This window comes from Girardinichthys multiradiatus, chromosome 5, assembly GCF_021462225.1.
Source record: "Girardinichthys multiradiatus isolate DD_20200921_A chromosome 5, DD_fGirMul_XY1, whole genome shotgun sequence".
Classification (NCBI taxonomy): Eukaryota; Metazoa; Chordata; class Actinopteri; order Cyprinodontiformes; family Goodeidae; genus Girardinichthys; species Girardinichthys multiradiatus.
Genome location: NC_061798.1, coordinates 40,829,971 through 40,850,239, shown reverse-complemented (window position 1 = coordinate 40,850,239; position 20,269 = coordinate 40,829,971). Strand labels below are relative to the sequence as shown.

At 38.5% G+C, this 20,269-nt stretch overlaps 1 protein-coding gene across 1 annotated transcript in view; it reads left to right on the top strand.

Annotated features, from left to right (window-relative positions):
* The window catches only part of myo15ab (myosin XVAb), an 81,519-nt gene extending 63,692 nt beyond the window's left edge, over positions 1 to 17,827 (top strand). The window contains exons 59-75 of the mRNA XM_047366872.1: positions 59 to 133; positions 4,110 to 4,315; positions 4,394 to 4,512; positions 5,444 to 5,513; positions 5,597 to 5,669; positions 6,041 to 6,114; positions 9,876 to 9,958; positions 10,055 to 10,185; positions 10,266 to 10,360; positions 11,739 to 11,816; positions 11,910 to 12,006; positions 14,762 to 14,922; positions 15,011 to 15,144; positions 15,885 to 16,018; positions 16,924 to 17,057; positions 17,196 to 17,336; positions 17,416 to 17,827. Of these exons, the coding sequence (XP_047222828.1) occupies positions 59 to 133; positions 4,110 to 4,315; positions 4,394 to 4,512; positions 5,444 to 5,513; positions 5,597 to 5,669; positions 6,041 to 6,114; positions 9,876 to 9,958; positions 10,055 to 10,185; positions 10,266 to 10,360; positions 11,739 to 11,816; positions 11,910 to 12,006; positions 14,762 to 14,922; positions 15,011 to 15,144; positions 15,885 to 16,018; positions 16,924 to 17,057; positions 17,196 to 17,336; positions 17,416 to 17,517 (1,907 nt within the window). The 3' untranslated portion in view covers positions 17,518 to 17,827. The remainder of the gene's footprint in view (positions 1 to 58; positions 134 to 4,109; positions 4,316 to 4,393; positions 4,513 to 5,443; positions 5,514 to 5,596; positions 5,670 to 6,040; positions 6,115 to 9,875; positions 9,959 to 10,054; positions 10,186 to 10,265; positions 10,361 to 11,738; positions 11,817 to 11,909; positions 12,007 to 14,761; positions 14,923 to 15,010; positions 15,145 to 15,884; positions 16,019 to 16,923; positions 17,058 to 17,195; positions 17,337 to 17,415) is intronic.
* The last annotated feature ends 2,442 nt before the right edge of the window (positions 17,828 to 20,269 follow it).

The window sequence follows — 20,269 nt, the reverse complement described above, 5'->3', positions numbered from 1 at the left end:
AGGGTGCCCTGGCTGAAGTCTGCAATGTAAGAACATTTATAAATAAAGTCTCCTGCAGGTTATAGCTACGGCTGTGTAGTGAGGAAGAAGGTTGTGTTTTTGGAGGAGCTTAAACGAGACACTGAAGACTTTGGTGAGTCTGTAATGCGTGGTACATGTTATTATTTCAACATATAAACATGGCGAGAACTTATATTTACCCTCTTTTCACCTGAGATGTTATTTTCCTGTGTTTGGAATAAAGATCCAATGACAACAGTTGTAGCACTTTTTAAATACAATATTCTAGCTGAAGGTCATTCTTAGATGGAAAATGGCAGAACAATCTGAAAAATATCAATTAATTCAATGTCCTCTCTTGATAACATAAAATATTGTTTTGGATGAGCAATGTCACATTAAACTGGTGCTACATCAGACAGGTGGCAGAGTAAAGGTTTATCTATATATGTATTTGTAAATTATAGTTTTTATGTGTTTATTTCTTTTGATCTTTGAAATCTGGTGTCAGAAATATTCCATGATTGATTTGCAAAGTGAAGTTTGTTTATGACCAGAGGGGGCTGAGATCATCAGTAACCGGTTTTGTGTGGTTTAAACTGGAAATAAAAGGCTCAGAATATTTATTGCCTACTGATCTTTTCTACATTTTGCCATATCATAACCACAGACTTTAATGTATTTTATTTCGATATTAGTCTATTCAGTTCAGTTTTATTTTTTTCAGCACCAATCCCCAACACAAGTCGTCCAAAGGCACTTTACAATGTAAAATTATTATATTATGTGATAGACCGACAGAAAGTAATGTATTGTTGCAAAGTGAAGGGAAAAAGATGCCTGATTTAATGCAAATCTGAAAACTGTGGTATGCCTTTGCATTTTAGAACTAAAATAAACAAGGTGAAGCAGCATTTAGTTTCTGTGCTCCTCAGCTCTAGAACAAACTCCCTGAAATCCTGAGATGTGCAGAAACTGTTGGTTCCTTTAAATCTGGACTAAAGGATTTTTTTTTTTTATCTCAGCTTTTAATTAAGAAATCTGACTAATGAACTATTTGAAACATTAAATTTGCTTAGGCCTTTAATATCTGTTTCAACATTTTTATGCTTATACTCACTTTCTTTTTGTTTCTTCTTTGGTCCCATATAAATGAACCTGTCTTGCCTAGAACCTCATTTTGCTGCAATTACTGCTGCACAATGTTGGGTTCTGTCTCTATCAGCTTTGGAAATTGACATTTTTGTCTATTCTCTTTTCCTTTCAAGCTTTGACAGTCTGTGAACATCAATGTTCAAATCTGGTCACAGATTCTAATCAGAATCAGCTTTTATTTGCCAAGTTTGTGCAAACATTCAAGAGATTTGACTTCAGTTCCACTTTGGTCTCAATAAAGGCAATCTGAATATAAATATATAAAAAGAGAGAAAAAAAAAGGTTTTTGTAAATGTGTATATCTACAGTGTTTTTACAAAAGAGAAAGACATGATTGAATTTGTTATCGATCTGGGCCCTGTCATCAGAGTGACAGCCAAGAGAAAGACACTTTCTCTTTGGTGGCTATATTTTGCAGATAGCTCTCTGTGGCACCGACCTGAAGGTAAAACTCTACATTGTTTGTGTCCAGGATGTGTAGGGTCTGCAGAGATGTTAGTTGCCCTTTGCCTGACCCTAGACCAGTACAAGTTCTTGATGGAAGGAAGGTCAGCCCTGATTCTCCTCTCTGCAGACCTAATTGTTCATGGTAATTTGGACCTGTCCTGTTTTGTGGATTAGCCAAACCACACAGTGATGGACAAACGCAGGACAGACTGAAAAATGGCCGTGTAGAAGATGACCAGCAGCTCCTCACAGCTTGACTGGGTTAAGTTTCATGTTGTTCTGCCTACACCAGTGGACCAGCTGATCTGCCACCTGGCTGTATGCAGTCTCATCATTGTCCTGGATAAGACCAGGACAATGATGAGTTAAGGAGTTTCACAGACGGGTCCACTGAGAGCACTGTGAGCTGGTGGAGCTTCTGGTGGAGGATGTCTGGGTTGATGGTGTTGAAGGCAGAGTTGAAGTCCACAAACAGGATCCTGGCGTACGTCCCTGGGTGGCTGAGGTGCTGCAGGATGAAGTATAGTCCCAAATTGACTTCATCATCAGCTGACCTGTTTGCCCAGTAAGCAAACTGAAGGGGGTCCAGCAGGCGGGCCTGTGATGTCCTACAGATGCTTCAACACAAGTCGCTCAAAGGATTTCACGAACACAGATTTCAGAGCAACAGGCCTGTATTCATTTAACCCCATAATGGTGTGTTTCTTGGGAACCAGGTTGATATTAGAGCATCCTCGGCAGGAGGAAACCTCACATAGCTCCAGATACTTATTGAAGATCTGAGTGAAGATGGGGGTCAGTTGGTCATGGCAGGTTCTTAGGCATGAGGGGGAGACATTGTCAGGTCCTGGAGCTTTCCTGCTTTTCTGATGCAGAAAGATCCCTTTTACATCTTCTTCAGAGATCTTAAAAACAGGTAGGGGGTGTGAGGAGAGGAGGCTTTTTTGTGTCTGAATGTCATATGGACGAGTTGGTGGGAGGTGTGACAGGCTGCTTTTTAAACCTGCAGTAGTAGGAGCCATTAAAGTCGTCTGCCTGACGAGGATTTTGCTCAGGGTGGGGTGATGGGCTCCTGTAGACAGTGATGTTTTTCAGACCATTCCAAACTGCTGCTGGGTCTTTAGCTTAGAAGCTGTTTTTTAGCTTCCTCCTGTAGCTTCTTTTACCAATCTTTATCTCCTAGGTCAGGTTGTTTCTTGTCTTCTTATACAGGAACCTGTCCTCACTGCTGTAAGCCTCTTTCTTGGTCTGACACAACTTCCGCAGATGAGAAGTTAACCATGGTTAATATTTGTACATGCGAAAGGGTTGGTCTGCAAACACGTCATCACATGTGACGGCACAATATGCATCTTCTAAAGCTTTTTACAAGTGGTCTAGTGTATTTTTATCCCTATTGGGACACTTAATATGCGGTCTATATTTTGGAGGTTTATGGGAGAGCTTTGCGCTGTCATAATCCCCAAGAACAATGGTGGGAGTCTGTTATTTTTTTCACATCTGTTATCAGTTGTGGTGGGATTTAAACACTGAGCCAAAAGAGACGAGGAAAACTCCCTCTATGAATAAAAAGGTTTAAATTCCATTAAAAATTGACTCCAGGTGAGCAATACATGTCTCGCATAATACTGTGGCATCAGTACACCATCCTATATTTATGTACAGTAAAAGCAGATTTCACCTCCTGTGATCCGTGAGATGTTTAAAGCTGTTTGATATAAAGTTTGGTAACCTAGCCCTAACTTCTTTACAACTTCATCCCTTCATCCACTTCTTCATGTTGCTGTTTCTTCACTAATGTTCCTAACAAACCTCTGAGGCCTTCACAGGAGAGCTGTATTTATACTAAGATAAGATCACATCCATCTATTGTCTATACCAGCTTCTCCTTGCAGGGAGGCTGGTGCCTATATCCACCAGCCATTCAAGGGTACACCCTTGACACCGTGACACCCTTGACAGGTTGTCAATCCATCACTGAGATCAAGTTACATACAAGTATAATTATTAGTATTATGTAGTATTATTAAGTATTATGTGACTTCTGAAGGTAATTGACTACAATGGATTTTATTTAGCGGTATGGGAGTAAAGAAGGCTGAATATGTGCACCATACTTTTAGGATTTTCATTTGTGAACAATTTTAAAAAGCACAGATTATTTTATTCACAATTATCTGTTACTACCTTTTTAAAACCCCCAAAAAATGCATTGTTTGTGTTAACTTTGTGGTTTTAACTTGTAAACAAAAGGTACGGATATTTTTGCAAAGAACTGTATATAATTGTTGCTGTTGCAAGAAAAAAAGGTGTCAAGCACAACTGAGGACAGAGTTCTCTATCATGGCAGCAATATCTATATCATCTTGTGCAGGTTATCAGCACAGTCCCAGATGGGAGTCAAAATTTGCAGACAAGGATCTGAGACACAGTTAGTGGAAAGCAGGTAGCATAGGGAAAGAGGAATTTTGTGGCTCCCTGTATATCTGCCTGTATTTGTGCATCAGGTTGGAAGTTTGGTGCCGTGTTTGGCCGCTCTGGGGCATTCCCAGCCGATTGTGTCCACTCCGTTGCTCCTCCTGATTTCCTATCGTTGCCACTGGACCGAAAGGCCGAGCCTCGAGGCGGAGCGGACCAGTTTGCTGCATCATCAGCCATTGCTGTTGCTGTGGCGTCCACCATGGCTGCACACGAGATAGATCAAACTATTGAGGTTCCCAGGCACAAACACACTCTGAGATACTTTTTATTTTTATGTCTGCCAAACTCACTGTTAATCTCTGTCTTTTAGAGAGTTTCACTTGATGGCTTCTCTGATGGAGAGCCTGATGAGAGGGCACTGCAGGACAGTAAATATGACATGCTGGAGTTTGCCAAGAAGTTCTTCAGACAGGCACCGAGCGGACAGGGGTGAGACTGAGACGTAAACACCCCGGAAGCCAGATACTCAGATCCTCTCATTTTAACATCCTGCAGCAGGGATTTATTTACTACATTTATAGAAGATCTGTACAATTTCTAGATACTACAAACTTTGTGTGGTATTTCACTTTTTGTCACCTGAGGTGCTGTGCAAAGGTACTGAGATGCACTTATTTTGTTTTTTCTGCTTTGTTTCCAATCATCCTGACTGTCTTGTAATCTTTTAAAGAGGGGGATTATCAGTGGATCTCTAGGCTTTCTGAAGGTGTTCCGATGTCCTAGATCTATGGTTACTTTTCTGTTATGTGTACATACGACACTGGTCCAGTTTGTATGAGCATTTTCATGACTGAGTTTGGCTATTTGAGAGCAAAATGTAATAAAGAGGGATAACACTGGACATTTGAACAATGCTCTACATGTCCAGTGTTAAATTGAGGTCCACAGCCATCTAACGATTTGTTTTTGCTATTGTTGAGCTGATTGGATAAAGGAAAGTAGTTATGCTCACATCAGCTGATGGTGGAATACTTGATCTTCATTAGGTCAAAAGTTTGAACAGCAAAAAAAAAACAAGCCCATATACAAACACTCTGCTGTGATATGTTTTAGGTAACAAGTTAGTTTCTTTTTTTTGCTCTTCAAACCTTTCAAAACAAATACACAAGTAGGATCGTAAAGATGTCAGTCAAGACTGTGAAGATCAAGCGTAAAGGCCTTTCTGTAACAGGTGCCATTGTGCGGAACTGCTAGAACCAAATATACAGATTTCTCAAAACGTTTGAGTGCAGTTATGTAGCTCAATACTCAGGTTTCTTTGTGTGTCATTGCAAGTTTCTGAAACTGTACTTAAAAATGTAAATTAACCATCCCAATAATTAAATCTAAGGGATTACCATGTGTCTGAATATGTCCTCAGAGACTCCCTGAAGAGTAAATACAAGAAGAGAGAATCCAGGGAGCCAATTGAAATGATCAAGTTCTCCAAGGTATCTTCTCATTACAGTCATTTACTAAAAACATCCTTGATGGGCTATTCAAATGACCTTTTTTAAACGATTTGTCATTGCAGACCCCTCTGACTGAGTCTCTGATAGAGTTCACAGATTTAGCTATGAACCGAGTGGCAGCTGATCTCTTCCTGTGTGAGTTGTCAACTTCTCTCTTCTTTTCTCTAAATAAGTCAACCTGTTACATTGGTCAGTCAGTCAGTCATTCATTCATTTATTAATTATGCCCCTAGTGAAGAATTGTATTTATTTCAAAAAATAGACTGGGAACTCGGGAATTATGAGTCTTGAAATGTATGAAACTTAAATTCAACCGAGAATGACCCGGAACAGCTTTTACAGATTATAAGGTCCAAGAAGAAAACTTTTGGCTTCCTAAATAAAATGTATTCAATATCATTTGACAGCTGCTTAACATGCTTTGAAATGTGGATGAATTGTGACTTTGTGTTTTATTTTTATTTATTTTATTTCTTTATGTGTGTATACTGTTGTAATATCTGTAGGCATCATGCGTTTCATGGGTGATTCTCCATCGAGGGGTTCAACAGAACAAGAAATGGTCAGCACATTCCTTAAGGTAAATATACTGTCACTTTATTAAAGGTATGATGTACTGTACATGTGCAATTTAGAGGTGTGGGTTGTTTCTTTCTGGGTAGAAGCCCTTTGCTACTGGGAGTCAGGAGCATCATAATCCCATTGTTCAAAGAACCTGGATGTGGAGATTGAGGGTTGCTCGTTCCTGAGAAGCTGCTGCTGTCATTGAAGTGTCAGGGGGTGCCAAGATCACTAGAATAGAATACTTGGGGCACTGCCAGCGTGACCAGTCCTCCCTCAGATTTGGTCCCCTCTCATTATGTGTCATGTAATTATATCGCTGCTACCGTATATGCTATCATTACATTAATGAATCACTACACCATTCTTTTAGACATGCTCAAAACAGTCTGGGAAATCTTCTGCTCACGCTGAATGGGGAAAAGGGTTGTTAAATATTACAAAAAATGTATATCACAATTCTTTTTCATATTTTCTCTATTACAAAAAAACTTTTTTTTAAATATTTCCTTGATCTTTGAATAACCTACATTTTTCAGAGGTAAATGTCAGTTCAGCAATTTGTAGCAACTGTTTTATTCAGTCAAAGGTTCAAGGTATTTGATTTTTGCCATTAATGCATTATGCAATTAAGATAAAACTTATTTTTCAATTGTTTTGCACCTTACTTGTGCTTTCTGGTTTATATAGTGCTATAAATAGTAAGTTTTACTTACTTACTACTTGGTTGATTTAACAAAATATACTTGTTTTTAGGTCAATCAAACATGGTTTTCTTAATCCGAAACCTTTACAAAAAGCGCCATGTTGTGATATATGCAATGTTAACAGGAGTGAAAAACTATTAGAACTGTAATTTATATTCTGGGTATGTTTGGTTCATTTTCTTAGCAGGAATTTTTGGAACTGCAAACCAAAACATAAAATAAATAGTTAATTTTTGTGGAGAATGTGCAGCTAGTAGTGTAATCAACTTTAAAGTGACTGGATCAAAAACAGCAGCTGCAAACTCACTGACAGTAACATATTCAAAGTTGTTTATCCGAAGCGCTCTTCTGTCTGTTGTCATGAAACGTGTGGTCTTCTAGTAGCCATCGGTGGGGCAGCGTTTCATTCAGGCTTAGCGCAATATTCTCACCTGTGGGCTTGTCCAGAAAGCAGGATGTTTCCATCCTTACTGTTTGCAGTAATGCTGGATAAGGATTAGGTTAGTTTGGGAGTTATTTTAGAAGATGAAACTGGTTTCCCGTGTTGCTGATTTTCACAGTAACCACTAGCAGATTGTTTGATTTCCCTGACATCCTCCTTCTTGAAGCCAAACCACCTCTGCATCAGAAATTTAGACCCGGGTCTTGCCACAGTCTTTGAAGAAGATGACAACTGCAACACTGTTATCTTTTTTTCCAAACAGAGCTCAGCAACAGCTCACTTATTGTACAAAAGTTTGTATTTTATCCATTCTGGTGTGTGTAGTGGAATTTTCTTATCAAAGTGGGAGAGAAATTAACTCATTAAAAGACGAAGACCGGACTTTGTCTTTATATGTTTTATTCAAAGGCATTCAGTGTTTGAAGACCCTGTCACTGGGCTTGGTCAGTGAAGCAGAGCCCCGATCAACATTTACACACAGTATTTAAAGAGTATGTGGGTGTTACCTCAACTTAAAAGAGTTTGTGCTTTATGGCCCTAGACCCTCCTCGGGTCAGAGGTAACAAAGTCATTTATGAGCGGACCATCTGCTCTTCCTGAGACACAACCCTCCAGGATGTGTTTTAACCATTAAATGTCTGATACTGGCTTTTACAGCTTCCTCCTCTAACACAGATGTTCTGAGGAGAGAAGTAACCTAAAGGTCATACACTTTGGAACACTTTAGAACACTTAATAAAAGAATTTCCATTACATGTGTTTCCTGCTTTTTTTACTTTTTGTGCAGTTTTTGCAAAGTGTGGAATATATTCAATAATACCCCAGCTCTATCAGTAAAATAAGAACTTTAATATTATTGAAAATGATATGTATCACAGACCCCTACTAGGAAGACCACTGCACCCCAGGAAATCTTAACAAAACCCAGCACAGAGCATCACGTTTCTGGGCAATCTGTACTGTTGTGGGACAGTCTCTAGTGTTAAAAGGGCCTTAATCTAAAGATAAAGGTACTAAAACAGAACCAGAATGGGACTGAGAAGTAAAAATATCTTCCCTCAGTTTTCTTTCCTTATGTAAGTTTAAACACCCTAAACACTACACACTGCATCTAATTACATTCACCGGCCACTTTATTAGGTACACTTTGCTAGTACCGGGTTTGACCCCCTTTTGCCTTCAGAATTGCCTATTCCTTTGTGGCATAAATTCAACAAGGTACTGGAAACATTCCTGAGAGAGTTTGGTCCATATTGACATGATAGCATCACACAGATGCTGCAGATTTGTCGGCTGCACATCCATGATGCGAATCTCCCGTTCCACCACATCCCAAAGGTGCTCTATTGGATTGAGATCTGGTGACTGTGTAGGCCATTTGAGTCCAGTGAACTCATTGTCATGTTCAAGAAACCAGTCTGAGATGATTTGTGCTTTATGACATGGTGTGATATCCTGCTGGAAGTAACCATCAGAAGATGGGTACACTGTGGTCATAAAGGGATGTACATGGTCAGCAACAATTCTCAGGTAGGCTGTGGTATTGACACGATGCTCAGTTGGTACTAAGGGGCCCAAAGTGTGCCAAGAAAATATCCCCCACACCACCACCAGCAGCCTGAACCGTTGATACAAGGCAGGATGGATCCATGCTTTCATGTTTTTGACGCCAAATTCTGACCCTACCATCCAAATGTCGTAACAGAAATCAAGACTAATCAGACCAGGTAACATTTTTCCAATCTTCTATTGTCCAATTTTCGTGAGCCTGTGCAAATTGTAGCCTCAGTTTCCTGTTCTTAGCTGACAGGAGTGGCACTCGCTGTGGTCTTCTGCTGCTGTAGCCCATCCGCCTCAAGGTTCGACATGTTGTGCGTTCAGAGATTCTCTTCTGCATGACTTGGTTGTAACAAGTGGGTATTTGAGTTTCTATCAGCTCAAACCAGTCTGGCCATTCTCCTCTGACCTCGGGCATCAACAAGGCATTTATGCCCACAGAACTGCCGCTCACTGGATATTTTCTCTTTTTCGGACCATTCTCTGTAAACCCTAGAGACGGTAGTGCATGAAAATCCCAATAGATCAGCAGTTTCTGAAATACTCAGACCAGGCCGTGTGGCACCAACAACCATGCCACGTTCAAAGTCACTTAAATCACCTTTCTTCCCTATTCTAATGCTCGGTTTGAACTGCAGCCGATTGTCTTGACCATGTCTACATGTCTGAATCCATTGAGTTGCTGCCATGTGATTGGCTTATTAGAAATTTGCGTTAATGAGCAGTTGGACAGGTGTACCTAATAAAGTGGCCAGTGAGTGTATGTCAATGATAATAACTTTTGTCTAATGTAATATTTGTGTGACACTTGCTAAACTGAAAACTCGGAAAGGATTGAATAATAAACCAAAAATTTTCTCTCTGTTCTGCTGGATGTAACCGAGTGTTCATTAGGGAAGAATGTTCCACACATTTTGGTAGTTTCACTTTACGCTACAATTCTTAAGCTACAGAATAAAAATTCATATTGTATTAGACGGCAAATGTTGATACTATTATTTCACAGGAGTAAGCTCCAAAGCTCCAGCTAAACTCTTGTTGTCTTCTGTGATATTATTCGTGTGCTCCCCTCAGCTCATTGGAGAATTCACCTTGATGAGGGATGAATCTTACTGCCAGCTCCTCAAACAGCTTACTGCCAACACCAGCTCCAAACCGTAAGTCAGCTGGCCGCACACAAACCCTCAGTGCCCGGCTCTTTGGTCTTTACTTCAGTGATCCTGAGTAGCTCTGTGTTCACTTGTGCTCTGCAGAGATAGTTGCCAACGAGGCTGGAGGCTGCTGTACATTCTGACTGCCTACCATCGCTGCTCTGAAGTCCTCAAGCCTTTCCTGCTAAAATACCTGCAGCAGGCTTCTCGCAGTGCAGGAGCACAGTATCAAGGTAACAACCACACACACACTAATGCCAAGTAGGAATATGCTGTAAATGTTGCAATCAGTATGAAATATCTATTTTTTTAGGCATAGCTAAAGCATGTGAGCAGAATCTGAAGAAGACATTTCTGTACGGCGGTCGGATTGTTCCACCCAACAACATGGAGCTGAAAGCAATGATGGTTGGTGCCTCCATTAATTTATCAGCTAATAAGCAAAAAGCTGTGAAATCCTTTATAGAAAAAAGTTGCATACAGAGTGAAAACAGTTCAGGCTGTTTTCGACTTTGTAATTATTGCCCATGCTGTAGATATGGGCATGTTTAAGCCACTAGCTTATTTATTTATTTAATTATTTATTTATTAATTCATTATCTTTACCAGGACTGCAAATAATTGTGCAGCCTACTGTACATATAACAACATATTATCAATAATTACAGTTTTTAGCCAGTTTTAGCCATTTATCCAAAATTCATGGATTTTAAACCTTGAAAACCCCACATTAAAATTCAAGCATGTTTAAGTATTTCCAGGACAGACATAAACTCAGTGAGGCATGGCAGTGGGAGTATTATGTTTGGGGGGAGGGTTCTTTACTGCTTCTGTTATTGTGCACCTTCCAGATTTAAATTAAACTATGAATTCTGCAGTATCAGAATTTGTGTTAAATTGGAAATTAAATGTTTAGCTGAGACTTTCAGTGCTCATTGTTAATACATGAAGGAATGGCGTAGAAATAATAAATATAGGCTTATAAAAAGGCCCAGATTTGATTGATCAGAATGACTGTCGGGGATAGAAAACAGATTGTGCATTTTAAGATGTTCACTGTAGGAGGGAAATTTGCATCAAATGTTGTATTGCATGAAAATTATACAACACCTACTAAAGGGGAAGATACTAGACAGTAAGCCCATATGAGAAATTTTCATTTTTCTTTGAAGAAAATCACATTGATTTTTTTATTTCTATGACCCATGGACATTTTCCTTCATATACTGCACATGTATAATCTTGAAAAGGTGGTTTAGAGGGATCTTAGGATCAAAAATTATCTTACTGTTTTGAATAAACATACAGTTAGATTTGTTTTATTCTATTGGACAATTAATAGAAGATTTACTTTTGCTGTTTGCTGTTTTTTTGTTTTTAGTTTTTTGCTTATTGTCTGTAAACCCAATTAAAATACCAATTATTGAGCATTTTTGGTGGATGATGTCTTTTTTTAATGGAAAATATTTCAAGGAATATTAGCAAACAAATTGACATTTTCTTAGGGCATCAAAAACTGACTCTTCATTTTAATTTTGCCTAAATGTAGGCTTGGAAACTGTTTGGAAAAGTTTTATTAGCAAACCAAATGAACGTGAAAATGACTGGAAAGAAGGACAAAGAAAGGTGTGTTAATTGTTAAGATAGGAACATTTAATTTACACAAAGCATTAGACCCTAAGACAGCCACTTTTAACCTATAGTGTTAAGATTATAGAGTTCTAAAAAGTGATTAATTTTTTGCATATTACTTATACCGGGTGAATGTTTGACTGTGTTTTCCCAGGCGGGACGCAGCTCAAAGCGTCAGCTGTTTCTCTTCCCTGGAGGCATTGATCGCCATGTGAAAATCAAAACGTGTACTGTAAGTACTCAGCAGTTGGTGATCAGTGGGGCGCATAAGTGTGAGGAGGCTGTGATTGGCTGATGTATCTGTGTTGGCTCTGTTGTTTTTCAGGTTTCCCTGGAGGTAATCGAGGAGTTGTGCTATGAGATGGGATTGCACACACTGGAGGCCATGGAAGAATATGCCATATTTTTAGTCACCAACAGAGGTGGGCAAAGTCACATATAATAAACACATATAATTAAGCTCAAAATTATTCATACACCTTTGATTTAAAATGATTTTCCTTTAACCAAGATGTTTCTGATAGGAAATAGGACAGTCATCTATAAACATATAATACAACAATGTAAAATGAGTAAAAAGAATATTTAACCTTTTTATTTACATATCATTAAAAATGTCCTGTGTAAAATTATTTTTACCCTTCTCAATAACCAATTGAAATATCTTTAATGGCATTACAGCGATCAAAACCCTCCTATAACTGCTGACCAGCTGTTTGCATGTTTCCACTGGTATTTTGAAAATTTATTTCTGGGAATGAGCTCCAAGTCTTTGAGGTTGAAAGACCTTCTTGCATCCCCCTAATCTTTGGCTCCCTCCTTAGAGTCTCTGTCAGATTCAAGGATTCACGATTCTGGCTGGGCCGCTTCAAAACATTATTATTACTGCCAGTCAGAGGAAACATGTTGGTAACTGCGTTTTTGTGTATAGAGAACGATTTTTAATCCTTATGATTGAAGCCGTGTATCAAAATCCTCTTTAAATGTCAAGATACTGAATAAAACAGTTCGTGAAAACATCAAATGAAAATTGTGTCGGGGCTTTCGAAAGTTTGATTGATATTAATAAGAACCACTTTAATATATCACTGTAAATACTGACTCTTTGGAAGCAAAGAACAAAGACATTTTACTATTATAACTTTTGGTCATTATTGCATATATCACAGCACAGGTGATATATGCAATCATGTATGTACTATACATGCAATAATGTATAATGTATTTATGTAATTTTACATGCAAATGTCATCTTTATTTACAATTTGTGCATGTATTACTGTCTAGTTTTCTAATATGCTTGGGAATACAGTTACTTGTTTAAAAACTACAATGCTTTGACGTTTGTACAATGAAAATATAAACGTTTTAATTTATAAAAAGATTGTGATACTGACAGTGAAAAATTTGGTGAAAGACCACATCTCAGAAATTTAAAAGCATTGTTTCTAAATGCATTAATGCAAGAAACTGAAATGTTTTTGCTTACAGTAATTTATTGAATATTTTTTAAAACTATAAGATCTTTCCATGTAATCAACCAAGCTGAACAAAACCTGTAAGCCTTGCCTGATGTAAGCTAGCTTATTTCAGGAATACAATGCTAACAGGGAGCTGGTGCCTCTCTCCGTCACTGGGTGAGAGGCGGGGTACACCCTGGACACGTCCCAGTCCAAATTTACAACATTATAGCTTAAAATAGACCAAATGCTGAAATGGCCTTTCTGACTATAGAAAGCAATGACAACCAAAACCATGAAAAGTGCTGAGCTGCTGTAATCACAAGTGAAAAACATTTCAGCTTCAAAACTAATGTATCCCCTCTGTTCTCATCATCTGACAGTGTTACATAACATAGCACATATTTAACACTTAAAATGTACATAACTTTTTTCTCTTATTATGCCTCTTCTTTGGAAATAATATATAAAATGTGTACATACCGATCTAGACAGGTTTATGCTAAATCACACCCATGCTTCATGAAGTTAAATCTATTTTTTCCCTTGCAAAAGTGCAATTGCAATACTTGGTAGGCTTTAATATTTCAGGAGCCATGTATTCAAACTCTGTTTGCTAATAATATATTTAGATAGTAGGATAGATTTTCACTGTCTTTATGTCCAGACCTGCTTTAGAACTTAGTTACCAAGATGCTGATGATCGTGGAGAGTGAAGGGATCATCATGGGTTGTCAGTCAGTCATTCATTTTCTACCGCTTATTCCATAGTGGGTCGCGGGGCAGCAGGTGCCTATCTCCAGCAGTCAACGGGCGAGAGGCAGGGTACACCCTGGATAGGTTGCCAGTCCATCACAGGGCAACACACAAACAACCATGCACACACTCATTCATACACCTAAGGGCAATTTAGAATGACCAATTAACCTAACAGGCATGTCTTTGGACTGTGGGAGGAAGCCAGAGTACCTGGTGAGAACCCACGCATGCACAAGGAGAACATGCTGCAAGGCAACAGTGCTACCAACTGCGCCACCGTGCAGCCCATCATGGGTCGTGACAATGGAAAAAAAAAAAGAGGAGGGAGTAAAATGTTGGTAATTTCAGTGGATATTGTCTATGCAATATTTAACTATTTCACATTTTCCCAATGTTGTTCAGCTATTTATGCTCTTATGTAAATAACTATCCAATGCAAATAGGATAAAGGTTTAAAGTAATACGATTTTCAGGAAATGCAATAAGATTGTAGTTTTTTAAGAGAGCAGATGTCCACTTTGCTCTTGGGTCTTCTCAGGCAAGCTTGTTTGCTTTAGTGTCCAGGACCAAGTAATTATCTAATTCAATTTAATTAGGGTATTCGTGGATTATACTCTTAACAGAATTTCACCTCCTTTTTAATAGAGTATTTAAAGACACACACAAAACAAAAAACTTGTTCCTCATTTTCATTTAGCTTGTCTGTATTATGTTCTTCGCCTGTTTGGACTAAGCTTTTAATCTTTTATTTCCAAAACAAACTATAAGCTTGTTGCATTGTTGAGTATCTCCATGTGATAACAGATGGATGATACTGTTTTTTGGGACATTTTAGAGTATGTCTGTTGGTGTTTTTACTGGTTTTAGGCTGTAACTAAATTGAGAAATCCCTCCTGAAATGAATATCCATAAATATAAGAAGAAACAAACTGATTTCTGCGTAACTATGTATGCTCAGGTCAGAATGTGCGTCCCCTGAACAAGAACGAGTATATCCTGGATGTAGCCACTGAGGCCGAGTCAGTCGACTCCGGCTACAGTGTCTGGTTCCGGCGAGTTGTCTGGACTCAGCCGCTCAGGTTTGAGAACGAGCTCTGTGTCGCCATGCAGTATAACCAGGTACTGACAAGAATTTTTCTCTCATTGGAAACGCTTTGTTTGTTTATTTGTTTGTGTGTATAACTCAGCTTTTTTGAATAATTTTCAGATCCTTCCGGACTATCGTAAAGGTCTACTCAATGTTCTCTCACATGGAAAAGTGAGCAATCAACAGTTCCACCAAATCTCCAAGCTGGCTGCTTTGCAGCATAGAGCCAAGGACATCATCTACACTCCCAGCATGTGAGAAAGCTTGAGCAACAAGAGAGTTATTTAAGCTTATTCAGTTAGTTTGTATATTTTAGTTAGTTCAATTAGTTCGTTCAGCTTTTTATGGTTGCTGAGTTTATGAGTTTAGGCATTTATGCAATAAGGGAATTAAGCAACAAGACAAAATATGTCGGGAAGAAGCTGTAAGGGAACATTTTTAGGACAAAATATACACCAGTGCATCCTTTTACATTAAAGCGCAGAGTGCCTTGCTAAAGTATTGATATCCAGTCAGTTTTTTTCACATTTTTTCAGTTATAACCACAAACTTGAATGTATTTTGTTCGGATTTTATGTGATAGACCAATACAAATCAGTGCATAGATGTAAAGGGGATAGAAAGATTATTTATCATCTAAAAATCTAAAAAAGGGTGATGTGGCTATTCATTTTGCCCCCCTTTAGATCTTTCACCCAGCCTAAAGTCTTTTGTAAACTTTTCTCCAGTAATAAAATAAAATGAGAGTTTCTCCTTGTGTTTTTGAATATTACTAAGGTGATAAATTGAGACTTTACTACACTTGGAGGAGTTCAGTACAGTAGCCTACGCAGGCTCAGTTATTGTGTTTAAATGGCATGTCTGTTTTCTTTATGCCCACTGTTTTATCACTACCTGACATAGAGCAGAATAATTTTTGAGCAATGTCAGAAATCACAGGGCGAAGCAGACCTCTGTTTATCTGACGCTGTTTTTCTCATCCTCTGCCCTCAAGACACGAGCTATCAGAGTACATCCCCGCACCTCTCTTCAAAAAGCAGCCTCCACAGCAGTGGGTTACCATGGCGACGCAGCACATGCAGCAAGTACAGCCTCTAAGTCCGCACCAGGCCAGGGCACAGTTTCTTGGTAAGATCCCTGCTCAAAATAAGCACATACTGTTTTCACATAGTTCATTCAACACATTTTCAGTTAAATTTCACTAACTACACCCAGGCCTGATTACTGGCAAACCTGTACAATCTGGAATTCTCTTAAATAGGACCTGTCTGGCAACATAAGGTTGGCTGAGGGAGTGCAGTGACCCACAATATGAGCAAACAGTGGAGCTTGTTGGAAGTTGTGTATCTTACCAATGTAAAACTAACAGGATGTAAAGAAAAACTAAATCAAAAAGGCTGGTGGTTGTGTGGTAACCTGGGCAAGTGTGGCTGCTTCTGTACTGGACCCCTTGGCGTAATTGATGGAACCATGAATTATGTTCTTCAGCGGAAATTCCTGAAGGAGAATGTCCAGGCCTCAGTTGTCGACCTTCAACCTCAAACCCCTTTCAATTATGCAGCAGGACAGTGATAAAAATAAAAAACACCAGCACACACACCTATTCAGCAAGTAATGAACTGATGAATACAGTGAAGTTTTTTTTTTGTGTCCTACTCAAAGTTTGAACTTAAATAAAATTGAGATCCGGTGGCATGACCTCCAACAGGCCATTGATACTCAGCCCTTTGCTGAGGCTGATTTAAAACAACTCTGCAAAGAAGAAGAATGTTTTTGTGTATCCTAAGCTGTTTAATTTTTATGTAAAAATATCTATTGTGTATGTAGTCATGTGAGGTTTGTCCTAAAACTGTAGAGATTCTCACACTCATCTCCACTTTTTCTCTTTTGTATTTTGTTAAGGTATTTTGTCTTCTAGTTGTGTGTGATAACAAAACCAGGAAATCCTTATCAACTTCAGTTACAAAGTATGTATGTAAGTATATAGTAATGTTTTTGTTCACTTTTGTTACGTTCTGTCTGTGTGAATGCAGGCCTGGTCAGTGCGTTCCCCATGTTTGGTTCCTCGTTCTTCTACATCCACAGCAGCAGCTCCACTACCTTCTATGCTCCTTGCATTCTTGCTGTCAACCCACGAGGTCTCCACTTCCTGCACAAAAATACACATGTAAGAACCACGCACATGTGGACACACACACACACAAACAGTCATCAGTGTGTGATTGGCTCATGTCATCATTAACGTGAGCCTGGGAGAAAAGCTTTTCGCTCTTCTGCGCTGTAAAGTCTGACTTCTGTGCTGCAGGAGCTGATGGCAGCGGTCCCTATAGTAGAGGTGCAGTCTAGCCGCACCCAGAGGCCCGGCGCTGGAACCAGTTACCCATATGTGGACCTAACTGTGGGGGACATGAACACACAGCGGGTCATTCAGCTGCAGTTGGAGCAGGTATGGTTGTAGGCAGCTGATTGGGTGAATTGTGGTGTTTGACTCTCAGTGCTTCAAGGTTGACTGTTTTTCTCCACAGGGCCTGGAGCTGTGTCGAGTTATTGCCATGCAGGTAGAAAACATGATGTCCGTGAGAGAAAAGAGGCACACTCTGCCACCCAGCGAAATCACCATGCTGTGACATCTACACGTGTCCTAATGTGCACAGATGTTTCCGCACATGTAAATCCAACTACCTCCATTTACATTCAGGTGTTTGTTGAAAAATGCAGCTGAGTGATAAACGTGGATCTATCGCATTATTTTTATTTTGTATTTATCAGCACATAAGTATAGTATCTTTGGCATAATGTCTTTACAACTGATCAGTCCCATGTGTTATCATGTTACATTTGTATGATTAACAGGTAATTTTGATTTGTAAATAAACAAGTTGATGTATTTTGTAAAACAAATATTTTGTCAGAAAAAATTAAATACTTTAAAGAGAATCAGAACAACCACCTGACTTATTCATTATAATTAATTAATACTTTTCCATTCTCTTTTTGAATTTGATTGCCACATCACTAATATTATTTAGAATTATGTAGGCATACATTTCAAATTATATCAGTTAAAACAAAACACGGGATAAAAGCTTTTTGTGCATTAAGATAACTGTTGAGCTGCTCCTTTGAGGTACTGGGGTATTTTACATTATTGCATATATCACAGCACAGGTGATATATGCAATCATGTATGTACTATACATGCAATAATGTATAATGTATTAATGTAATTTTACATGCAAATGTCATCTTTATTTACAATTTGTGCATGTATTACTGTCTAGTTTTCTAGTATGCCTGGGAATACAGTTACTTGTTTAAAAACTACAATGCTTTGACGTTTGTACAATGAAAATGTAAAGGTTTTAATTTATAAAAAGATTGTGATGCTGACAGTGAAAAATTTGGTGAAAGACCACATCTCAGAAATTTAAAAGCATTGTTTCTAAATGCATTAATGCAAGAAACTGAAATGTTTTTGCTTACAGTAATTTATTGAATATTTTTTAAAACTATAAGATCTTTCCATGTAATCAACCAAGCTGAACAAAACCTGTAAGCCTTGCCTGATGTAAGCTAGCTTATTTCAGGAATACAATGCTAACAGGGAGCTGGTGCCTCTCTCCGTCACTGGGTGAGAGGCGGGGTACACCCTGGACACGTCCCAGTCCAAATTTACAACATTATAGCTTAAAATAGACCAAATGCTGAAATGGCCTTTCTGACTATAGAAAGCAATGACAACCAAAACCATGAAAAGTGCTGAGCTGCTGTAATCACAAGTGAAAAACATTTCAGCTTCAAAACTAATGTATCCCCTCTGTTCTCATCATCTGACAGTGTTACATAACATAGCACATATTTAACACTTAAAATGTACATAACTTTTTTCTCTTATTATGCCTCTTCTTTGGAAATAATATATAAAATGTGTACATACCGATCTAGACAGGTTTATGCTAAATCACACCCATGCTTCATGAAGTTAAATCAATTTTTTCCCTTGCAAAAGTGCAATTGCAATACTTGGCAGGCTTTAATATTTCAAGAGCCATGTATTCAAACTCTGTTTGCTAATAATATATTTAGATAGTAGGATAGATTTTCACTGTCTTTATGTCCAGACCTGCTTTAGAACTTAGTTACCAAGATGCTGATGATTGTGGAGAGTGAAGGGATCATCATGGGTCGTCAGTCAGTCATTCATTTTCTACCGCTTATTCCATAGTGGGTCGCAGGGCAGGTGGTGCCTATCTCCAGCAGTCTACGGGCGGGAGGCGGGGTACACCCTGGACAGGTTGCCAGTCCATCACAGGGCAACACACAAACAACCATGCACACACTCATTCATACATCTAAGGGCAATTTAGAGTGATATATCAGTTAAAAGAAAACACGGAATAAAAGCTTTTTGTGCATTAAGATAACTGTTGAGCTGCTCCTCTGAGGTACTGGGGTATTTGTGTGTTTCTGTTTTCTGCTTCTGCTCCTACGTTCAGATAGAAAAACTTTCTAAATACAAGTTAAACACATAAAAATAATACATTTTCTCACAGGTCACATTGGGTAAGAGGAGAGATGTTAAAAATCTCAACTATTTTGCCCAGCTGTTTGTTTTGCCCCCCATCACCGTAAGCTTTTGCTCCATCAACAAATTCTCTATCAGATTCATGTCGGAACTCTGGCTGGTTATTTTGAATCAAGTCAGAGGAAATATGTTGGTAAAACATTACTTCAAAGTTAAATATGCCAGGGGTATAAATTATTTTAGGCAAGTTCCATAGTTTAATCTGGACCAGTGACCACTCTTAAATCATCTGACATAAATTCATTGTGAACTTGCGTATTTAGGCCTAAAGTGGATGAAAAAGGACAAAAAACTTTGGTAATTTGAATATTTCAAATATTTTGACATGAATATGTGTTTAACCCTGAAGAGTGTTTGGTATTTGTGTGTATGTTCTTTTCACCATTTGTAGCCTATAACAGCCTGATGTAAACAAAACTTGTTGGAAGCATTCTCATAAACCGACAGCGAAGAGACTGTAGCTAAACTTAATACACATCTAAATGAACGGTATTGGTCATCAGTCAGAAGGTACAGGTCCTTCTCAAAATATTAGCATATTGTGATAAAGTTCATTATTTTCCATAATGTCATGATGAAAATTTAACATTCATATATTTTAGATTCATTGCACACTAACTGAAATATTTCAGGTCTTTTATTGTCTTAATACGGATGATTTTGGCATACAGCTCATGAAAACCCAAAATTCCTATCTCACAAAATTAGCATATCATTAAAAGGGTCTCTAAACGAGCTATGAACCTAATCATCTGAATCAACGAGTTAACTCTAAACACCTGCAAAAGATTCCT